This window comes from Akebia trifoliata, chromosome 3, assembly GCF_017979445.1.
Source record: "Akebia trifoliata isolate Shusen 1 chromosome 3, ASM1797944v1, whole genome shotgun sequence".
Lineage (NCBI taxonomy): Eukaryota > Viridiplantae > Streptophyta > Magnoliopsida > Ranunculales > Lardizabalaceae > Akebia > Akebia trifoliata.
In genome coordinates, this window is record NC_141377.1 from 30,951,512 (window position 1) to 30,972,427 (window position 20,916).

A 20,916-nucleotide genomic window follows, 5' to 3' on the forward strand; every position below is an offset into this window, starting at 1 on the left:
TGAGGTGATGAGAGCTAAGTGCATGAAACATAAATGCATGAACATTATGAAACTTTTTTAACTAAGTGTATGTTTACACAAAGGATGTGCATGCACGCGATGTTCCCTCATGTCATGAAAATGAGTTTAATATTGGTAAGAAGACATAATGATTATCCTACAAATGGGAATGTGCATTTGGTGTCTCTTTTTTAGATTTATGCATGATGATGTTGGCTAAGGCTTAGGGATATTCTATGCGTGGGATTCCTCTAGTGCCATCGGCTATTGTTGGCAAGATACATGGAATCAACTCATGTATAAGGTTATGGTTGTTTTGTAAATTTTTATTAAACATGAGACAGTTACATTTAGTATAGGCCTTTCTATTCTCATAAGAACTACATGCTATGTCATATTCTCATAATATTGTGTTAGTTAATAATTATCATAAGGTAGAAAACAAGTATTTTGGTATGACCACATAAAAAGTAAACCTACAGCCTAAGCTTACAATATACATGATGAAATTTGATTTGATGAAAGTTTGTAAATGCCTTTAATAGTAAAAAAAAAAAAAAAAACAAAAAAAAACCTTGACTATGTCAGATCCACAACCTCAATGTAACACAAATAATGTCGATATCCTAAAGAAATTTGGTCTTGGTGTGAAATTTTATTAGCAACATAAAATACAGATTCTTGCTTATACATGACTAGAAATTTGGTGTCTCATTTTTAGATTTATGCATGACGATGTTGGCCAAGGCTTAGGGATATTCCATGCATGGGATTCCTCTAGTGCCATTGTCTCTTGTTGGCAAGATACATGGAATCAACTCATGAGGGGAGAGACCCATGTCATTATCATGCCTATATATGCATGCATATACATGACTAGAAATTTGGTGGCCTTCCTCATAAAGAGTAATCTCATTTATGATCATTACCATGAATGGCGATTATATATGCCAAATGTGTATATATGAAAAATGATGATATGGGACAAGGCTTCAACTCTCACCCTTTTCAATCAAATCACCTTGCACATTCCATGTAGAAAGTTTAAGTCTAACATACCGAAGATGAAGAAGAGTTCTCCATTACATCCTATGGTAGTCTGAAAAAACGAGAACACAAATGAGAGTGGGGAGGGTAGAAGAGGGAGAGGGGATGCAAAATAATTAAATAAGCTACCTTACCCAACCTTAGAAACTTGATTCCCTTGTTCTTTTTTCTTCCTTTTAAAACTTTAATGGAGGTTGAGAAATAATGGATAGAGAGAGTGATTGTTAGAGAGTTGCAATGGAGGAGAGTTAAGATGAGATGGAAGGATATTGGAGAAGTTTTGGCATAAGTCTTGGGCAAAAGAATGGTGTATCCAACTCAAGAGAGATGCTCCTTATTTATGAAGTTTTGGGATAACTTTTAAGACAAAATGATTAATCTTAGGGATTTTGAAAAATGACATGAGATTTAACTTAGATACCCTTTGATTTTCAATATTGTTGAGGGTAAATTGTAAAATTTGACAAGAACCTTTAGGATTAAGTGATTTGGCCCAACCCATGTGTATAATGTTACGTGGCAAGAACTTGGTGGTGGTAAGTAGTAAGTGAAAAGTGGATTGGGGAATTTGCAAGGATGAGAGACATGTGGAAAGGTGATATTTGATTCTTATGTAATTAGTTAAAAAAGTATGAGCAAATAGAAAGTACGTACATATTAGGTGAAAAGTGATTTTGAGAATATGAATGAGATGATACCATGTGTAAAGGTGGTGTGGTTGGTGAAAAATAGTTTTGAATAATAAATGAGAAAGTGAGCTTTGATTCTTTTATAAATATCTCAGAAGGGTATTATAGGAATTCCTCATCAAAGAGTTGAACATTAATGGACTTTAAACATTGGCCCACTAATGAAGAGTTTTATTTTGAAGATTGGGAATTATGGAAAGATTCCAAGTGACATATCTTATGAGAGGACTAATGGTAAAATGCCACATGCCCTCTTTTGAAAATGTTGATGACCTATGGGCCAAATGGATTTAATTCGGGTTTTTGGGCCTTGATTTAAATATTGAGTTTTAACATGTTAAATGGGCCAAAAGTTCTCTCGCTCTTCATTTAATCATTTTACTTTGATTTTAGGCCTTATACAAGGTTTATAAGGCCTTTTCTTGACTAGACTCACACAATTTAAGGTGTCTACATAAATTATAGGAAAATGCTGAAGTAACCGATTCTCACTTTTCTTACATGGATGTATGTATGGAAACATAGATGTTTTTCATCGAGAGACGAGTGTAAAGCATCTATGGCTATGTGTATAGATCCACATTAGTAATGTGAGAATCAATGTCAATTTCAATGTTACCCAGCACGGCCCCAAATTACATGTTAAAAAAAGAATCAAGCTAGCTTTACTAAATTAATAAGATTTCAAATTTTACTAAGGGTCGATGGGCCTTCGTGGATCATCATATTGGCAATCCAACACCAACTTTCTAGATTTCATTGAAAATCTTATATTAAAAAATAATAATCATAATTGAGCTAGATCCAAGATGTTGAAAATGAATGGCTACCGAACTCCCAATTTTAAAACAAAAACTCAACTGTGAAAATTAATATAATTTTTTTTCCTCTACATTCCTTTGGCCTTGGATCATGTTTTCAAATGCCACAATGTGATGAAGTTAATAAGGGAGTTTCTGACAACTCCAAGGAAATCATACTTTATGAAGTTTGTTACTCAACAAACTTTGCAGTGGTATCCACGTCATTGTAAAATATTAAATACCTATTTTATCTTAATTCTTTAAATTAAATACTCGTTATATCCTCTCTTTCCTATTAAGATTGATTCTCTCTCCTCTTAAAAAATGGATGACCACTGAACACCCAAATTTAAAACTAAAATTTAATTGTGTAAATAACTTTTTCTTGAAGTTTTTTGTCGTTGAAGGTTCTTGAAATTTTGTGATCAGCATCCTTGTGGCATCCGATCATGTTTTAACATGTCTATGCGTGATGCAATCAATTTTTTTTCTGTCCAATCTTAACGTATTTCCTTCAGCATTTAATCTCTTAAGTGGGAGCTATTGAACATAATGCTCACTTCCATCCACATGCACCTTGTGTTATGTTATGCTTTTTTTTTTTTTTGCAGACTTCTTTATGACCTACATATTATGGATTTTCTATTTCTCTCACACATTCATCTGTTTGATCTTTGTATCATGATGATTTTGTTCTAGTTGTCAAGTACTAAAATTCAATTGTAGAATATCAAGAACAAAATTTTCACTTGACAAATTCTAGGAAAAAGGAAATTCGCATTGCTGAATATCAAAGTAAATAATAAAAAAAGATGTTTGTTTCCAATTATTTTTCAGTCGATTACATATCATTTTATCACCCAACATTCTTCCCCAAAAAATATGTTAAGTGAAATCTTGACCTTGATATTCTGTTATTGAATCTGACTTCTTGATAACCCAAAAAAAAAATCGTGATTAAAATATCAAACATGTGAATGTGAGAGAGAGAAAATGCACATCATATAAAGGTTTGGAAGAGCATAACAAGACATATGGTGTATGGATGGAAGTGGACCCTATGTTCGACAACTTTTACTTATGAGATAAATGCCAAAGGAAATACAATAAGATTGGATAGAAAAAAAATTCATGATTGAATCACATGAGGACATGTTATAACGATAAGGTGTCACAAAAGGATGTAAATCACAAAATTTCAAGAACTTTATAAAAAGGAAAAATAAAAAAACAAATTAATTTTCTCCGTTGAATTTTAATTTTAAATTTCGGTATTCAGTGACATCCATTTTTTAAGAAGAGACAGAATCGATCTTGAGATGAAAGAGAGGGTGAAACATGTATTTGATTAAAAGAATTGAGGGCATAATAGATATATAAGATTTAAAAATGACGTGAATCTTACTACAAGATTTGGTGGATAACAAACTTAATAAAGTGTGGTTTAGTGAGTAACAAACTTCATAAAGTAAGGTTCCTTTGGAGTTGTCAAAACCATAATGACAAAAATCTACGATTTTTTGAAAAAAATCACAATTTTAATTGTTGTAAATTAAATGACGATTTTTTAAAAAAGTTTGAAAAATCTTTGATTTTTCACAAAATCACAATTAATTGTTCATCAATGATTTTTTTTTTTTAAATCATAGATTATTTTTATTTTTAAAATTTTTGGAGTTATTTTATCATTTAATATATGAAATGTATATAAGTGATTGATGTGTAATAAGTAAAAAAATTGGGGTGCCAATAGTAGTTTTCTTTTCAAAAACTTGAATTAGTAGCATAAAAGGCAACTGTTGAGTGGATACGAAAAAACTTGTGCTTGAAACAAGTGCAGAATCTAACAAAAGCTTCAAATCTAAACTTAGAAGGTAAAAAATTAGAGATTTTTTTTTTTTTTTTAAGGAGAATGCCTCGAAACCCAATAAATGCTTAAAACAACATGTAACAGCAAATTCACCACCACCTTACACAAAAGATGCAGAACCATAGACCATCTGAAGCAAATTCACGCCATTTTCATCACAAGAGCCTTCCAACTCTCACACCCACAACACACCTTATTATTAACCAAACTCCTCCTCCATTTCACCTCTACAGAAGATCACTCATACGCTTTGTTCCTCTTCGATCGAATCAAACCAACACCCAATACCTCTACATGGAATTATTTGATCAAAGGGTTCTCAACAAGTTCCCAACCAGAGATGTCATTCGTTTTCTTCTCCAAAATGCGCCAACAAAACGTAATTCCAGATCGAAACACATACCCTTTGCTCCTCAAATCCTTTTCAAATCAAAACCCAAATCAGATTCATGCTCAATCTTTCAAGTTTGGGTTGCAATCTGATTTATTTTTGCAGAATTCGTTGGTGAGTTCTTACTCTAGTGGTGGGAACTTGGACTTTGCGTGCCAAATTTTTGATGAAATTTCTGAGAGAGACTGTATTTCTTGGACTGCTATGATCAATGGGTTTGTTAAGAATAATCAAGCAAAGAAAGGGTTGGATTGTTTTGTTAAGATGAGATTGTTGGGTGTAGAGGTTGATGAAGTCACCATTGTTAGTGTTCTCTCGGCGGTCGGGATGATTGGCGACATATGGTTTGGGAGATGGCTTCATGGATTTTATGTAGAATCTGGGAGAGTGAAGTGGGATGTTTATGTGGGTGGTGCTCTTGTTGATTTTTATGGTAAGTGTGGCTATTGTGACGATGCTTGTAAGTTGTTCAAAGAAATGCCTATTAGAAATGTAATTTGTTGGAGTGCTTTAATAGCCGGTTATGTGCAATGTAGTAGATTTAAGGAAGCATTACATGTCTTTCAAGGTATGCTTCTAGAGCATGTTGAGCCAAATCAAGCTACATTGTCGAGTATCTTGACTGCTTGTGCACAATTGGGGGCATTGGATCAAGGGAGATGGGTCCATGCTTACATTGATAAGAAGAAGTTAGTTGTGAATTCGATCCTTGGGACAACCTTGATAGACATGTATGCAAAGTGTGGGTGTATAGATAAGGCATTCTTGGTGTTTCAAAAGTTACCAAATAAGGATGTCTACCCTTGGACCGCAATGATCAATGGTTTGGCCATGCATGGGCATGCCTTGAGTGCTTTGAATCTCTTCTCTCGTATGATAATGAATGGCGTTAGACCCAACAAAGTCACCTTTATTGGTATTCTTTGTGCATGTTGTCATGGAGGTTTAGTAGATGAGGGGCGTAGGTACTTCGGTTCCATGAGCCGAGTTTATGGTATCGAAGCTAATGTGAATCACTATGGTTGTATGGTTGACCTCCTAGGCCGTGCGGGTCATTTGGTCGAAGCCCTAAATTTGATTGAAAATATGACGATGGAGCCAAGTCCTGGTGTATGGGGTGCTCTTTTTGGTGCATGTATGATCCACAAGGATTTTAAGTTAGGAGAAAGAATAGGAAAACATCTTATTGAGCTACAACCCCATCTTAGTGGTAGATACGTACTTCTAGCTAACTTATACTCTTTATGTCAAAAGTGGGACGATGCGGCACGTGTAAGGAAGCTAATGAAAGGGAAAGGAGTGGAGAAAAATTCTGGCTGTAGCTTGATAGAGGTCGGAGGTGCTATTCATGAATTCGTTGCCGGGGATGTGTCACATTTTCAAACCGAGGACATACATTTGATGCTAGATCAAATGATCTTACAATTGAAGCAGGTAGGGTATGTACCGGACATTGTTGTATTGTCATTTGACCTAGAAATGGGTTAAGGCCAATAAAAAACTATTTATTGGGAATACTTTTCAACAGTAATATGAACAATATCTTGATTTAACAGCATTGGGAGAAGGTAAATGTCCATATTTTTTTACTTTTTTCATCAAAAAATTTGGTTGGTGAATGAATATGTTCCTCCATTCAATTCTGTCTCAAGCTATGTCTTCTTTTATTTTATTGCAAGTGTGTTTATGTATGTTCTGACAATATCAATCTGTGTTCTTTTGGATATTCTTCTTGCCCCTTTAGATCCTTTAATTTGTATCTTTAGGGTCTTGACCTCTATGTGTCAAAATTATAAGTATATCAACCCATCAGCATCTTGACTTAGTCATAGAAGAAATCCCCTCAACTAGCTGAGTAGCAGTCAAGCATAGAGAACATTGGCTTATACTGGTTGTTTTTCTTACTTTGCTACTTATAATAGGTCCATCTAGGGCTGTCAACGGATACGTATCCGATCGGATAGTGGTATATCCGAATCCGAATCTGAATCCGAATCCGATTAGATATCATTAACTAATATTCGAATTCGTATCCGAATAACTTATCGGATATCCGATATTATCTGATTTGAAAATTATTCGAAACTTGAAACTTGAAAACTATCCGAAACTTTTTTACTATTAAAAAATTATCTGAAACTTATTTGAAAATTATTTACTATTCGAAAATTATCAACAGAAAGTAAACTCAAGAGAGAGTACTGGAAGAACCATATATAAGGTTTTCAAAAATCCGTCATAAATTTTGGGAGATTTTTAATCTCTTTATATATGAAGTGAGACTACTTTTACCAGCAACTTAAACCACTTAACAATCACTTTTAGGCTTAGCATTTCTACCACATTTAAAAACACCGATTCAAACTTTATTAGAAAGAAAATTTATGATCTTTTCATTTATTTTTATCTCTTTGAAGTATTTTCACAAACACTTGCAGAGCAAAGTTTAGATACACTCAAACAATAAATCAAAATCACCATTCCAATATTTCAAAACCCCTATTTTCGTCAAGATTACTATGTTGTTAAAAGAACCCAGATTCAATTAAATCAAAATATATATATATATAAATAATTTTACTAAAAATCTAAAATTAGGAAAACAATGGGCTTACTTACCTTTCTGATTAAACCCTGATGTAAATTTAATAAAAACATTACTAAAAACCTGGGCTTAAACCCTCTCTTTCGATCTCCTTTTTACTTCGAACCTCCCTTTGTTTGCACACCAAATCTTATTTATAACAGACTAATCCTTTTTGTAAAGGGGTTGAGATCGTGACAGCTAGGGGTTGAGGTCGTGAGACAATGCCGCAATGAAGAGGAAGAGTTGAGCCGCTGTTTGAGATCGTTGAAGAAGAACGATGGAGAGAGGATTTTCGACTTCGACAGAGCTTCTCTAAGTTCTAAGTTAGAACTTCTAACTTTGAAAGATAGAGTAATAAAGAAGAGAGAGAGAGTAAGAAGAGAGATATGTCTCGTTTTACATAGAGAGAGAGAAAAAAAGAGAAAGGTCTTGTCTTTATTAAAGAGAGAGAGAGTGTGCAAATGAATTGTCTTGTCTTTATTAAAAAGAAAGAGAGAGAGAGTTCCCTAGTCTTTATTATAAAGAGAGAGAAATTGTCTTTTATATATATATATATATATATAAATAAAAAAAAACAGATATGTCTTGTCTTAATTAATGTTTATATATATATATATATAGGGTCCCGTTCGCCACCCTTAGTTTTACCACACACTTTAACAAACGCGTTTTGTCTTACATGGGTTAGAAGTTTCGGAATGAGCTGATTTTTGGTGAGGATGATCTATATGGTGAGGAGATCATCCTCACCAAAAATCAGCTCATTCCAAAACTTCTAACCCCATCAAAATTGATTTACAAAAAATGGACGGTCCACGATTTTTCAACGTGTAAACATGGGGCTAAACATTTCGGAATGGGCTGATTTTTAGGGAGGATGATCTTCTAGGGGAGGATGATCTTCTAATCATAGAGATCATCCTCACCAAAAATCAACTCATTCCAAAACTTCTAACCCATGTAGGACAAAAAACGTTTGTTAAAGTGTGTGGTAAAACTTAGGGTGCTGAACATTTCCCATATATATATATAGGGAAATGTTCAGCACCCTAAGTTTTACCACACACTTTAACAAATGTTTTTTGTCCTACATGGGTTAGAAGTTTTGGAATGAGCTGATTTTTGGTGAGGATGATCTCTATGATTAGAAGATCATCCTCCCCAAAAATCAGCCCATTCCGAAATGTTTAGCCCCATGTTTACACGTTGAAAAATCGTGAACCGTCCATTTTTTGTAAATCAATTTTGATGGGGTTAGAAGTTTTGGAATGAGCTGATTTTTGGTGAGGATGATCTCCTCACCATAGAGATCATCCTCACCAAAAATCAGCTCATTCCGAAACTTCTAACCCATGTAAGACAAAACGCGTTTGTTAAAGTGTGTGGTAAAACTTAGGGTGCCGAACGGGACCCATATATATATATATATATATATATATATATATATATATATATATATATATATATATATATAGGGTCAGGTTCAAGGGTCATATGAGAAAACATATGTAAAAACTTTCGTTTTTAATAAAATTTTAAAATATGGGTTAGAAATTTTGGATTGAGCTGATTTTTTGTGAGGATGATCTCTATGATGGGAAGATCATCCAAAAAAAAAAAAAAAATCAGCCCAATTTGAAACTTCTAATCCCATTAAAAGTGATTTAGAATGTGGACCGTCGATTTTTTACCAATTTTTATCACTAATTTGTAAATCACTTTTGATGGATTTAGAAGTTTCTGATTGAGCTGATTTTTTGTGAGGATGATCTTTTCATCATAGTGACCATCTTTGCAAAAAATCAGCTCAATCCAAAACCTCTAACTCTTATTTTGAAAAATGAAAGTTTTTTCATATGTTTTCTCATATGGCCCTTGAATATATATATATATATATATATATATATATATATGGGTCCCGTTTGGCACCCTAAGTTTTACCACACACTTTAACAAACGCGTTTTGTCCTACATGGGTTAGAAGTTTCGGAATGGGCTGATTTTTGGTGAGGATGATCTCTATGGTGAGGAGATCATCCTCACCAAAAATCAGCTCATTCCAAAACTTCTAACCCCATCAAAAATGATTTACAAAAAATGGACGGTCCACGATTTTTCAACTTGTAAACATGGGGCTAAACATTTCGGAATGGGCTGATTTTTGGGGAGGATGATCTTCTAATCATAGAGATCATCCTCACCAAAAATTAGCCCATTCCAAAACTTCTAACCCATGTAGGACAAAAAACGTTTGTTAAAGTGTGTGGTAAAACTTAGGGTGTTGAACATTTCCCTATATATATACAGGGTCCCGTTCGGCGCGCTAAGGTTTAACAAACATTTTAACAAACATATAGGTACCGTCCGATATAACGCAAATGGATGATCGAGATTGAAAATAACAGTCGATCTGCGTTTACTTATAAACTATGCATCTATTCACAGCGTCATCCCTCCATTTATTTTTATTTAGTGTCACATCCCTCTTCCCTTAAAACAGAAACGAATAACAGAGAGAGAGTTTACTCTCTCTCTATCATCTCTCTCGCTGAAACCCTTCATCGCTCTCTCTCTATCGTCTCTCTCACTCTCTCACTCTCTCACTCTCTCATTCTCCTCGCTCTCTCTCTCATTCTCTCTCTGCGACTCTATCTCACGAACACGAACGGGTTTAGAAGAGAGATGATGGAGTTGGAGCTTCAGGACCCACAATTAAGGTCAGGATCTCTCATGGTTCTGCTCAACATGAGATCAACATTCTTACTCAATCTACTTTTGGTAATTCTCAGTTTTTTTTTTTAATGGAGTGTCTATTTTTTTTCCATGTAATATAGATGGATATTTAGTTTTTGATATTTAATGGAAGGGGTTTAAACTTTAAAATGTGTTCTTCCCCAACAATCTAGTTTTTGCAGTTCTTAGTTTTCCTTACTTGGTTTTGTTGTTTTTCAGTGTGAGATTGATGTGCAAATTGATTTATTTGGTCTGTAATTGTTACTAACCTGATAATGAAAACATAATAAACAGTAAGAGTCTTTTTTTTTTTTTTTTTGGTATTAAAAGAGAAAGAGGAGGTTCAGAAGAGCTACCTCATACCCAAAAAAAAAAAAAAAAAAAATCATCGGAAGAAAAAATTAAATCACTAAACATAAAATAACCCAATCCGAAAACTACAATTTCTCAAGCTTCCAATTTAAATGAAAATCTTTAAAAAAAAAATTCCTTTTAAGCACGTACATCGCCATGCGCTTACTTGAACCACCATGATTAAGGGAGGCATAGAGAGAGAGAGAGAGAGAGAGAGAGAGAGAGAGAGAGAGAGAGACGATAGAGAGAGAGCAAGGGAGGGTTTCAGCGAGAGAAACGATAGAGAGAGAGAGTTCTACTCTCTGTTATTCGTTTCTGTTTTAAGGGAAGAGGGATGTGACACTAAATAAAAATAAATGGAGAGATGACGCTGTGAATAGATGCATAGTTTATAAGTAAACGCAGATCGGCTGTTATTTTCAATCTCAATCGTCCATTTGCGTTATATCGGACGATCCCAATACGTTTGTTAAAATGTTTGTTAAACGTTAGGGCGCTGAACGGGACCCATATATATATATGGGAAATGTTCAGCACCCTAAGTTTTACCACACACTTTAACAAACGTTTTTTGTCCTACATGGGTTAGAAGTTTTGGAATGGGCTGATTTTTGGTGAGGATGATCTCTATGATTAGAAGATCATCCTCCCCAAAAATCAGCCTATTCCGAAATGTTTAGCCCCATGTTTACAAGTTGAAAAATCGTGGACCGTCCATTTTTTGTAAATCATTTTTGATGGGGTTAGAAATTTTGGAATGAGCTGATTTTTGGTGAGGATGATCTCCTCACCATAGAGATCATCCTCACCAAAAATCAGCCCATTCCGAAACTTCTAACCCATGTAGGACAAAATGCGTTTGTTAAAGTGTGTGGTAAAACTTAGGGTGCCGAACAGGACCCTATATATATATATATATATATATATATATATATATATATATATATATATATATATGGGTCCCGTTCGGTGGCTAACTTTTTGGCAAACGGATTGGCAAACTCTTTTACAGCGTTGGATCTAACGACATCGAACGGACACGATTTGATCTCACACGTTATAAAATTAAACGTATATTTGCAGTGCCGTCCCTCAATTACGTCCTATTTTGTGTTTCCTCCCTCTCCTCTTTAAACCAGAGAGAACAGAACTGATCTGTTCTCTTTCTCTTCGAACTCTGTCTTCTGTCTTCGAACTCGCTCATTCTCTCTCGCTCGCACTCTCTTCTCACTAGCTCTCGCTCTAACTCGATCATTCTCTCTCGCTCGCTCTCTCTCTCTCTCTCTCTCTCACTCTCTCACTCACTCACGCTGAAACCCTTGCACTGAAATCCTCTCTCTCGCTCTTTCATTCTCTCTCGCACGAACACGAACACGAACGACTGCAAATCTCTCGCCCTATTTGATAGAACTGTAAGTTTTTTTTTCAATTTTTTTTTTTTTTTTGGAAATTTCTTAGATTGGCAAAACTGTCTAAACTACCATTGACATTTCATAATGGCTTTTGCTTTGGCATCGATCAACTTATGTCCAAAATACCTTAAGGTTTAAGATCTAATTTTCCATTCACTTTTGCCTCAGTTTGTGGAGCATACTTGCAAGTCCTATTAGTGTTATATGTTACAAATGCGATATTATGAATTGGGAATTGGGATTTTGAGGGTAGTTTCATTTGAAAGTTGTATCATGATTCTTCATTCATGAAAAACATTATAGGTTCAGCTACGTTTTATGTGACCTTATGTAGTCGCAGTTACTGGAGGAACCTTTGGTTCTCACTTTGGAGTTTCGCTGTTTCATTTATTTCCCTATGGGAACCAATGGGTTTCTTTTTGTTATTAATTTTGCAGCACTGTAAATTTTGTACTTGTCACAAAAAATTGATAACAATTTGAATATTTATGCTTACATAGGTGATAACAATTTGTTTTAATACAAATTGTAGTCGTAACAGTATGGGGTCTCCATCATTCATGTGGGACACATGGAAATCTGAGTGTTCATCTATGGGTGCTCGACTATGACATATACCAAAATATCCCAACTGGTTGATTTTGGAGTAGAAGTTCTAGGTGGCCCATTGAGTGTTCATCATTGTTTTTATTTATATTTTTGAATCATCATGAATAAATGAAAACAAACAAAGTTTTATTCAACACGCTAAACTGACTCTTCGAAGTAATTTTTTCTTCTACATTGTTTTTTTTTTACACAGGCCAAAATTTTACAATGTGTTTTGAACTATCAGAAAATAGTTGACACCACTTTGTATTATGGTGGCAATATATGTTTTCTGTTGTTTCTCAACCGGCATATACTGTAGAGCTATTGAACAATGTATTACTAACATGCTACAGCTATTGAACAATGTATTACTAACATGCTATCGTATACATTCTCTTCTCTGTTTTTAATTGTTTTAACAGGCTCATTTGTGATCCGTATAAAGGCTTGATGAGCATGGAAATCTGAGTGTTCGGGTCTTGCACTTATATCCCATATGGGAAGCAATAGGGATTGATCAATGGGTATTACATCAGCTGTCCTTATGAACTCGTGTTGCTTCTCTAATATGCAGCTTCAAAATTTTTTTCTACTTCCTTTTTTGTGTAATAAGTTGGTTCAAGACATGTTGGACTTCATCATTATAAATAGTTTTGTTGATGTGCATGTTTTGGTCACTGTGTCTTCAGACGATGAAGCTCTTTCAAAGGCCAGAAAAGAGGTTGGCATTTAACTTGCCGTTTACTTGATAAATTTAATTTCTGTTGTCTGATTGCTATCAGTTGTGGGTGTAGGTAAAAAATGAGAAGGTACACTTCTTTTGGACCCAATTCTCAGAATTGAATTTGTATTACAAGAGACAACAGAGGACATAGAGAAGTTGAATGGGAAGGTTGCGGAGATGATTTCATTGCTTACATGTCATAAGAAGTCTACAGGAAAGAAAGGCATTCGATACAGTATGACTTCTGCATTAAAGGGTATCTTAACTCGCATGGAACCTACTCCTACTGCAGAGTTAGAATCGAAAGCTTGTAGTTCAAATTTTACGAGTCGGACTGGATGCAACACTAGTGAAGCAGAATTGTCTAAAGTGGCAGATGATTGGGAGAAAGCTTATGAGTGAAAATGAGAGATTTATAGAGAGATTCAGGGGGATTGTATTTTACTGATATGCTGGGTATTTATACATTACATCACCTTGGGTGTTTTGATTTTATATTTTGTCAATCTGTGTAGAGAGAATTTACAAGTCCTGTTGTGTGGAAGAATGGTCATGATATGGTTGCCAAATCATGATTGTCATATTTCCTCCAGTATGAAAGTTTCTATGAAAATATATAACTTGCCATGCGGCAATGTTTTGTTGGAATTTTGCTATTTTACTTTACAGGGACTAAGTTGCCGTGTTTGAGTCACTCGTGTGTATTCTGCACTTGAACGCTGATGTGATGCACTCTGCATTTCTCATGGGTGCATAAGGTAGATAAATGTGGGTGTCCTTTGGACATGATTATGGTTCGATCATGTAGGACACCAAGGAGGATATGACTCTTCATTGTAATCATTGCATCTTGATAATTGTTAATTGGATTGAAAGGAAAGGAAAGGATATACGACACAAAATACAAAGTTTGCTTACATCCACAAAATGGTGCATCCAAGTCTACAAATAGTGAGATTTGGGATGGATTTAAGGCATCTAAATTTTTTAACTTTCTAAACATTTGGAGTGTGTACTATTGTTACAAATAATTTTTTTGTGTCAAATTTTGAGCATTTATGTCCGACCCATTTGTAGATCTTCCGTAACAGTGCAAGTTCAATGGAACATTCGATTTGCAGTCTGGCTTCATAAGTTTCTCGCGGCACATCGTGGTCTCCTTCTGTTCTGTGAGCATCTTCCTTAATCTGCACAAATACATGAGACAACACAAATCATTTAAACAAGAATGAAAGTTATACAAGTAATTGATAATGGTTTAAAGGCAATGTAATTCAAATATGTTTCTCTTGGGGAGTGAGCTAGACTAAGGCAAGAAGTCAATATCATCATTTCGTCACATCTTATCTTTCTTTTACAATATATTACTTGTATTTTTTTTGGTCTTACTGGTTATGTAAATCCGTTAGTAAATCCAATGCAGCTAGAAGGTGCATTTATTTATCTTTCATTAATACCTTGTATTCACCATTCAAGCATTTCAATTCAAACTAGTTATTAGATTATCAATATTGTTTTATTAATAACGAGTAAAAAAGCACACACCTTTGGACAATTGCTGTGTCTCCATGGCCGATACAAACAATAAACACAGCATTATTCGGTAAGTCAGAGTAGAGGCTTTGGATCCTAGCATCCATGCAAGTTAAGATACCCTTTAATTCAGAAGTCATACTATATCGAATGCCTTTCTTTCCTGTAGATTTCTTATGACATGTAAGCAATGAAATCATCTCCGCAACCTTCCCATTCAACTTCTCTATGTCCTCTGCTTGTCTCTTGTAATACAAATTCAATTCTGAGAATTGGGTCCAAAAGAAGTGTACCTTCTCATTTTTTACCTACACCCACAACTGACAGCTATCAGACAACAGAAATTAAATTTATCAAGTAAACGGCAAGTTAAATGCCAACCTCTTTTCTGGCCTTTGAAAAAGCTTCATCGTCCGAAGACACAGTGACCAAAACATGCACATCAACAAAACTATTTATAATGATGAAGTCCAACATGTCTTGAACCAACTTATTACACAAAAAAGGAAGTAGAAAAAAATTTTGAAGCTGCATATTAGAGAAGCAACACTATACAACGAGTTCATAAGGACAGCCGCTGTAATACCCATTGATCAATCCCTACTGCTTCCCATATGGGATATAAGTGCACGACCCGAACACTCAGATTTCCATGCTCATCAAGCCTTTATACGGATCACAAATGAGCCTGTTAAAACAATTAAAAACAGAGAAGAGAATGTATACGGTAGCATGTTAGTAATACATTGTTCAATAGTTGTAGCATGTTAGTAATACATTGTTCAATAACTCTACAGTATATGCCGGTTGAGAAACAACAGAAAACATATATTGCCACCATAATACAAAGTGGTGTCAACTATTTTCTGATAGTTCAAAACACATTGTAAAATTTTGGCCTGTGTAAAAAAAAAACAATGTAGAAGAAAAAATTACTTCGAAGAGTCAGTTTAGCGTGTTGAATAAAACTTTGTTTGTTTTCATTTATTTATGATGATTCAAAAATATAAATAAAAACAATGATGAACACTCAATGGGCCACCTAGAACTTCTACTCCAAAATCAACCAGTTGGGATATTTTGGTATATGTCATAGTCGAGCACCCATAGATGAACACTCAGATTTCCATGTGTCCCACATGAATGATGGAGACCCCATAGTGTTACGACTACAATTTGTATTAAAACAAATTGTTATCACCTATATAAGCATAAATATTCAAATTGTTATCAATTTTTTGTGACAAGTACAAAATTTACAGTTATGCAAAATTAATAACAAAAAGAAACCCATTGGTTCCCATAGGGAAATAAATGAAACAGCGAAACTTCGAAGTGAGAACCAAAGGTTCCTCCAGTAACTGCGACTACATAAGGTCACATAAAACGTAGCTGAACCTATAATGTTTTTTCATGAATGAAGAATCATGATACAATTTTCAAATGAAACTACCCTCACAGTCCCAATTCCCAGTTCATAATATCGCATTTGTAACATATAACACTAATAGGACTTGCAAGTATGCTCCACAAAATGAGGCAAAAGTGAATGGAAAATTAGATCTTAAACCTTAAGGTATTTTGGACATAAGTTGATCAATGCCAAAGCGAAAGCCATTATTAAATGTCAATGGTAGTTTAGACAGTTTTGCCAATCTGAGAAATTTCCAAAAAAAATAAAAAATTGAAAAAAAAACATATAGTTCTATCAAATAGGGCGAGAGATTTGCAGCCGTTCGTGTTCATGAGATGGAGTTACAGGTTGCAGGGAGGAATAGGGTCCCGTTCATGTTCGTGTTCGTGCGAGAGAGAATGAAAGAGCGAGAGAGAGGATTTCAGTGCGAGGGTTTCAACGTGAGTGAGTAAGAGAGTGAGAGAGAGAGAGAGCGAGCGAGAGAGAATGAGCGAGTTAGAGCGAGAGCGAGCGAGTTAGAGCGAGATCAAGCGAGAGAAAATGAGCGAGTTCGAAGAGAGAAGACAGTTCGAAGAGAAAGAGAACATATCAGTTCTGTTCTCTTTTGTTTAAAGAGGAGATGGAGGAAACACAAAATAGGGCGTAATTGAGGGACGGCGTTGCAAATATACATTTAATTTTATAACGTGTGAGATCAAATCGTGTCTGTTTGCCAAAAAGTTAGCCAAAGAGCGTGACCTTATTTATATATGGGTCCCGTTTAGCACCCTAAGCTTTACCACACACTTTAACAAACGTGTTTTGTCTTACATGGGTTAGAAGTTTTGGAATGGGCTGATTTTTGGTGAGGATGATCTCTATGATGAGGAGATCATCCTCACCAAAAATCAGCTCATTCCAAAACTTCTAACCCCATCAAAAATGATTTACAAAAAATGGACGGTCCACGATTTTTCAACGTGTAAACATGGGGCTAAATATTTCGGAATGGGCTGATTTTTGGGGAGGATGATCTTCTAATCATAGAGATCATCCTCACCAAAAATCAGCCCATTCCAAAACTTCTAACCCATGTAAGACAAAAAACGTTTGTTAAAGTGTGTGGTAAAACTTAGGGTGCTGAACATTTCCCTTTATATATATATATATATATATATATATATATATATGGGGACGGTTCAGCAGCCCTAAAGTTTGACAAGTTTGGTGCCAAACATTTTTCAAAATATGGGTTAGAAGCTTTGAAATGAGCTGATTTTTTGTGAGAATGATCTCAATGATGAGGAGATCATCCTCACCAAAAATCAGCCTATTCCAAAACTTCCAACCCCATCAAAAGTGAGTTACAAAAATTGGACGGTCCACGATTCTTCAACTTGTAAATTAGGTTTAGAAGTTTCAAAATGAGCTGATTTTTTGTGAGGATGATCTCTTCACCGTCGAGATCATCCTTACAAAAAATCAGTCTATTCCAAAACTTCTAACCCCATCAAAAGTAATTTACAAAAAATGTTTGACATCAAACTTGGCAAACTTTAGGGCTGCCGAACCGCTCCCCATATATATATATATATATATATATATATGGGTCCCGTTCGGCACCCTAAGTTTTACCACACATTTTAACAAATGCGTTTTGTCTTACATGGGTTAGAAGTTTCGGAATGAGCTGATATTTGGTGAGGATGATCTCTATGGTGAGGAGATCATCCTCACCAAAAATCAGCTCATTCCAAAACTTCTAACCCCATCAAAATTGATTTACAAAAAATGGACGGTCCACGATTTTTCAACGTGTAAATATAAGGCTAAACATTTTGGAATGGACTGATTTTGGGGGAGGATGATCTTCTAATTATAGAGATCATCCTCACCAAAAATCAGCCCATTCCAAAACTTCTAACCCATGTAGGACAAAAAACGTTTGTTAAAGAGTAAAACTTAGGGTGCTATATATATATATATATATGGGTCAGGTTCAAAGGACAACCATTTCAACACACATATAGACAACGTGTTTTGTCTTATATGGGAAAAAATGTTTGGAATGGACTGATTTTTTGTGAGGATGATATCTGTGATGAGGGGATCATCCTGGCAAAAAATCATCCCATTCCAAAACTTGTAACCTCATCAAAATTGATTTACAAAAATTGGACGGTCTATAATTTTTCAACAAAAATTGGACGGTCTAGAAGTTTCATAATGAGCTGATTTTTGGCAAGGATGATCTCCTCATCACAGAGATCATTCTCACGAAAAATCAGTCCATTCCAAACATTTTTGCCCATATAAGACAAAACACGTTGTCTATATGTGTGTTGAAATGGTTGTCCTTTGAACCTGACCCTATATATATATATGGGAAATGTTCAGCACCCTAAGTTTTACCACACTTTAACAAACGTTTTTTGTCCTACATGGGTTAGAAGTTTTGGAATGAGCTGATTTTTGGTGAGGATGATCTCTATGATTAGAAGATCATCCTCCCCAAAAATCAGCCCATTCCGAAATGTTTAGCCCCATGTTTACACGTTGAAAAATCGTGGACCGTCCATTTTTTGTAAATCAATTTTGATGGGTTAGAAGTTTTGGAATGAGCTGATTTTTGGTGAGGATGATCTCTTCACCATAGAGATCATCCTCACCAAAAATCAGCTCATTCCGAAACTTCTAACCCATGTAAGACAAAACACGTTTGTTAAAAGTGTGTGGTAAAACTAAGGGTGCCGAACGGGACCCTATATATATATATATATATATATATATATATATAGGGTCAGGTTCAAACGACAACCATTTCAACACACATATAGACAACATGTTTTGTCTTATATGGGTAAAAATGTTTGGAATGGGCTGATTTTTTGTGAGGATGATCTCTGTGGTGAGGAGATCATCCTTGCCAAAAATCAGCTCATTATGAAACTTCTAGACCGTCCAATTTTTGTTGAAAAATTATAGACCGTCCAATTTTTGTAAATCAATTTTGATGGGGTTACAAGTTTTGGAATGTGATGATTTTTTGCCAGGATGATCCTCTCATCACAGAGATCATTCACACAAAAAATCAGCCCATTCCAAGCATTTTTGCCCATATAAGACAAACACGTTGTCTATATGTGTGTTGCAGGAACCCGACCCATATATATATATATGGGTCAGGTTCAAAGGACAATCATTTCTACACACATATAGACAACGTGTTTTGTCTTATATGGGCAAAAATGTTTGGAATGGACTGATTTTTTGTGAGAATGATCTCTGTGATGAGGGGATCATCCTGGCAAAAAATCATCTCATTCCAAAACTTGTAACCCCATCAAAATTGATTTACAAAAATTGGACGGTCTATAATTTTTCAACAAAAATTGGACGGTCTAGAAGTTTCATAATGAGCTGATTTTTGGCAAGGATGATCTCCTCATCACAGAGATCATCCTCACAAAAAATCAGTCCATTCCAAACATTTTTGCCCATATAAGACAAAACACGTTGTCTATACGTGTGTAGAAATGGTTGTCCTTTGAACCTGACCCTATATATATATATATATATATGTAGGATTATGATCCTTATACACATAAAATTACTTATAAAGCTACAACGTATTTTGTCTTATATGGGCAAAAATATTTGGAATGGGCTGATTTTTTGTGAGGATGATCTCTATGTTGAGGACATCATCCTTGCCAAAAATCAGCCCATTATGAAACTTCTAGCCCCATGTTTACAAGTTCAAAAATTTTAGACCGTCCAATTTTTGTAAATCACTTTTGATGGGGTTAGAAGTTTTGGAATGGAATGATTTTTTGCAAGGATGATCCCCTCACCACAGAGATCACCCTCACAAAATCAGCCCATTTTGAACCTTTTTAACCATATAAGACAAAAACGTTGTAGCTTTATGTGTCTACGGAACCCCACCCATATATATATATATAAGGAAAAGAGAAGCATTCGGATCGGATATTAACGAATCGGATGTAGCGATATCCGAATTCGTATCCGAATATTAAAAATACATCCGAATTCGAATTTGATATCCAAAAATTTCGGATAATATTCGAAAATGATTTCGGCTATCCATTGACAGGCCTAGGTCCGTCAGGTCATTTCTCGCCAACATGATCCATTGACTTTCATACTTTCGACTGTTCTTTTACCGTTCTCTTTGTGAGAAACCTAATTACATTGAAATCTCCCCCATACCATAACCCATATATTAACCAGTTCTTCCAATTCTAGGTTCATTTTGAATGGAAAGAACTCACAAGAACTACCTGACAGTTGTATATATTTCATTTTTGAGGATCTACACTTATTTTCGTATATGGCTCCAAGCACTTAGAATCATATCCTAAGCTATATCCTTTCCCCATAAGTCTTATTTTATTTGCTGACTGCGAAGTGAATAGATCTTTTAATTTGACGTTTAGATTTCATTGAAACCTAACTATTTTCTAGTTGACCGTACCGATACTAAGATTTTTTTATAGTTTCTCACATTAAATAATAGTTTCAATGGCACATTTTGTAGAAGAGAACGAATGAAGTAAAAAAAAGAAATTAAAAAACAGGTATTTCAGGGTAAGACTGTGTCCTGAGGATTTGAATCTTCCAAGGTGTATGTCTAGTTGTCTACTTTAGAAAGGTTCCAAGCTTTCGATCGAGGTTTAGAGTTACTTGTAATGATTGAGTGAATGGCTTTGAGTGTCAAGGAAAATCCTCTCTATAGCATTTAATCAAACATATAGAAGAAATTAAT

At 34.9% G+C, this 20,916-nt stretch overlaps 2 protein-coding genes and 1 long non-coding RNA gene across 9 annotated transcripts; 2 read left to right on the forward strand and 1 right to left on the reverse strand.

The window, feature by feature from the left end:
* Positions 1 to 4,362: 4,362 nt before the first annotated feature.
* Positions 4,363 to 20,664, forward strand: LOC147406358 (Pentatricopeptide repeat (PPR) superfamily protein). The gene is made up of 2 exons (XM_086434357.1): positions 4,363 to 6,722; positions 20,251 to 20,664. Exon 1 carries the CDS (start codon positions 4,471 to 4,473, stop codon positions 6,286 to 6,288), a length of 1,818 nt encoding a protein of 605 aa, XP_086290483.1. The 5' UTR covers positions 4,363 to 4,470; the 3' UTR covers positions 6,289 to 6,722; positions 20,251 to 20,664.
* Positions 11,438 to 13,845, forward strand: LOC147406359 (uncharacterized). Its single transcript, XR_015175788.1, has 3 exons — positions 11,438 to 11,886; positions 12,900 to 13,198; positions 13,272 to 13,845. It is a non-coding gene; the product is annotated as an uncharacterized LOC147406359 (long non-coding RNA).
* LOC147406360 (small RNA degrading nuclease 5-like) lies at positions 14,092 to 16,456 on the reverse strand. Of its 7 annotated transcripts, none has more exons than XR_015175790.1 (4): positions 15,290 to 16,444; positions 15,116 to 15,138; positions 14,747 to 15,042; positions 14,092 to 14,388 (listed from the first exon to the last, which is right to left on the reverse strand). XR_015175790.1 is itself a non-coding variant. In XM_086432777.1 (4 exons), exons 2-4 carry the CDS (start codon positions 15,209 to 15,211, stop codon positions 14,223 to 14,225), a joined length of 495 nt encoding a protein of 164 aa, XP_086288903.1. In that variant the 5' UTR covers positions 15,212 to 15,223; positions 15,321 to 16,456; the 3' UTR covers positions 14,092 to 14,222. The 7 variants fall into 7 exon arrangements, 6 of the variants coding, with proteins under 6 accessions (XP_086288903.1, XP_086288905.1, XP_086288904.1 ...); XM_086432777.1 differs by having other exon boundaries at positions 14,747 to 14,979; positions 15,116 to 15,223; positions 15,321 to 16,456; XM_086432779.1 differs by having other exon boundaries at positions 14,747 to 14,979; positions 15,321 to 16,453.
* Positions 20,665 to 20,916: the final 252 nt, after the last annotated feature.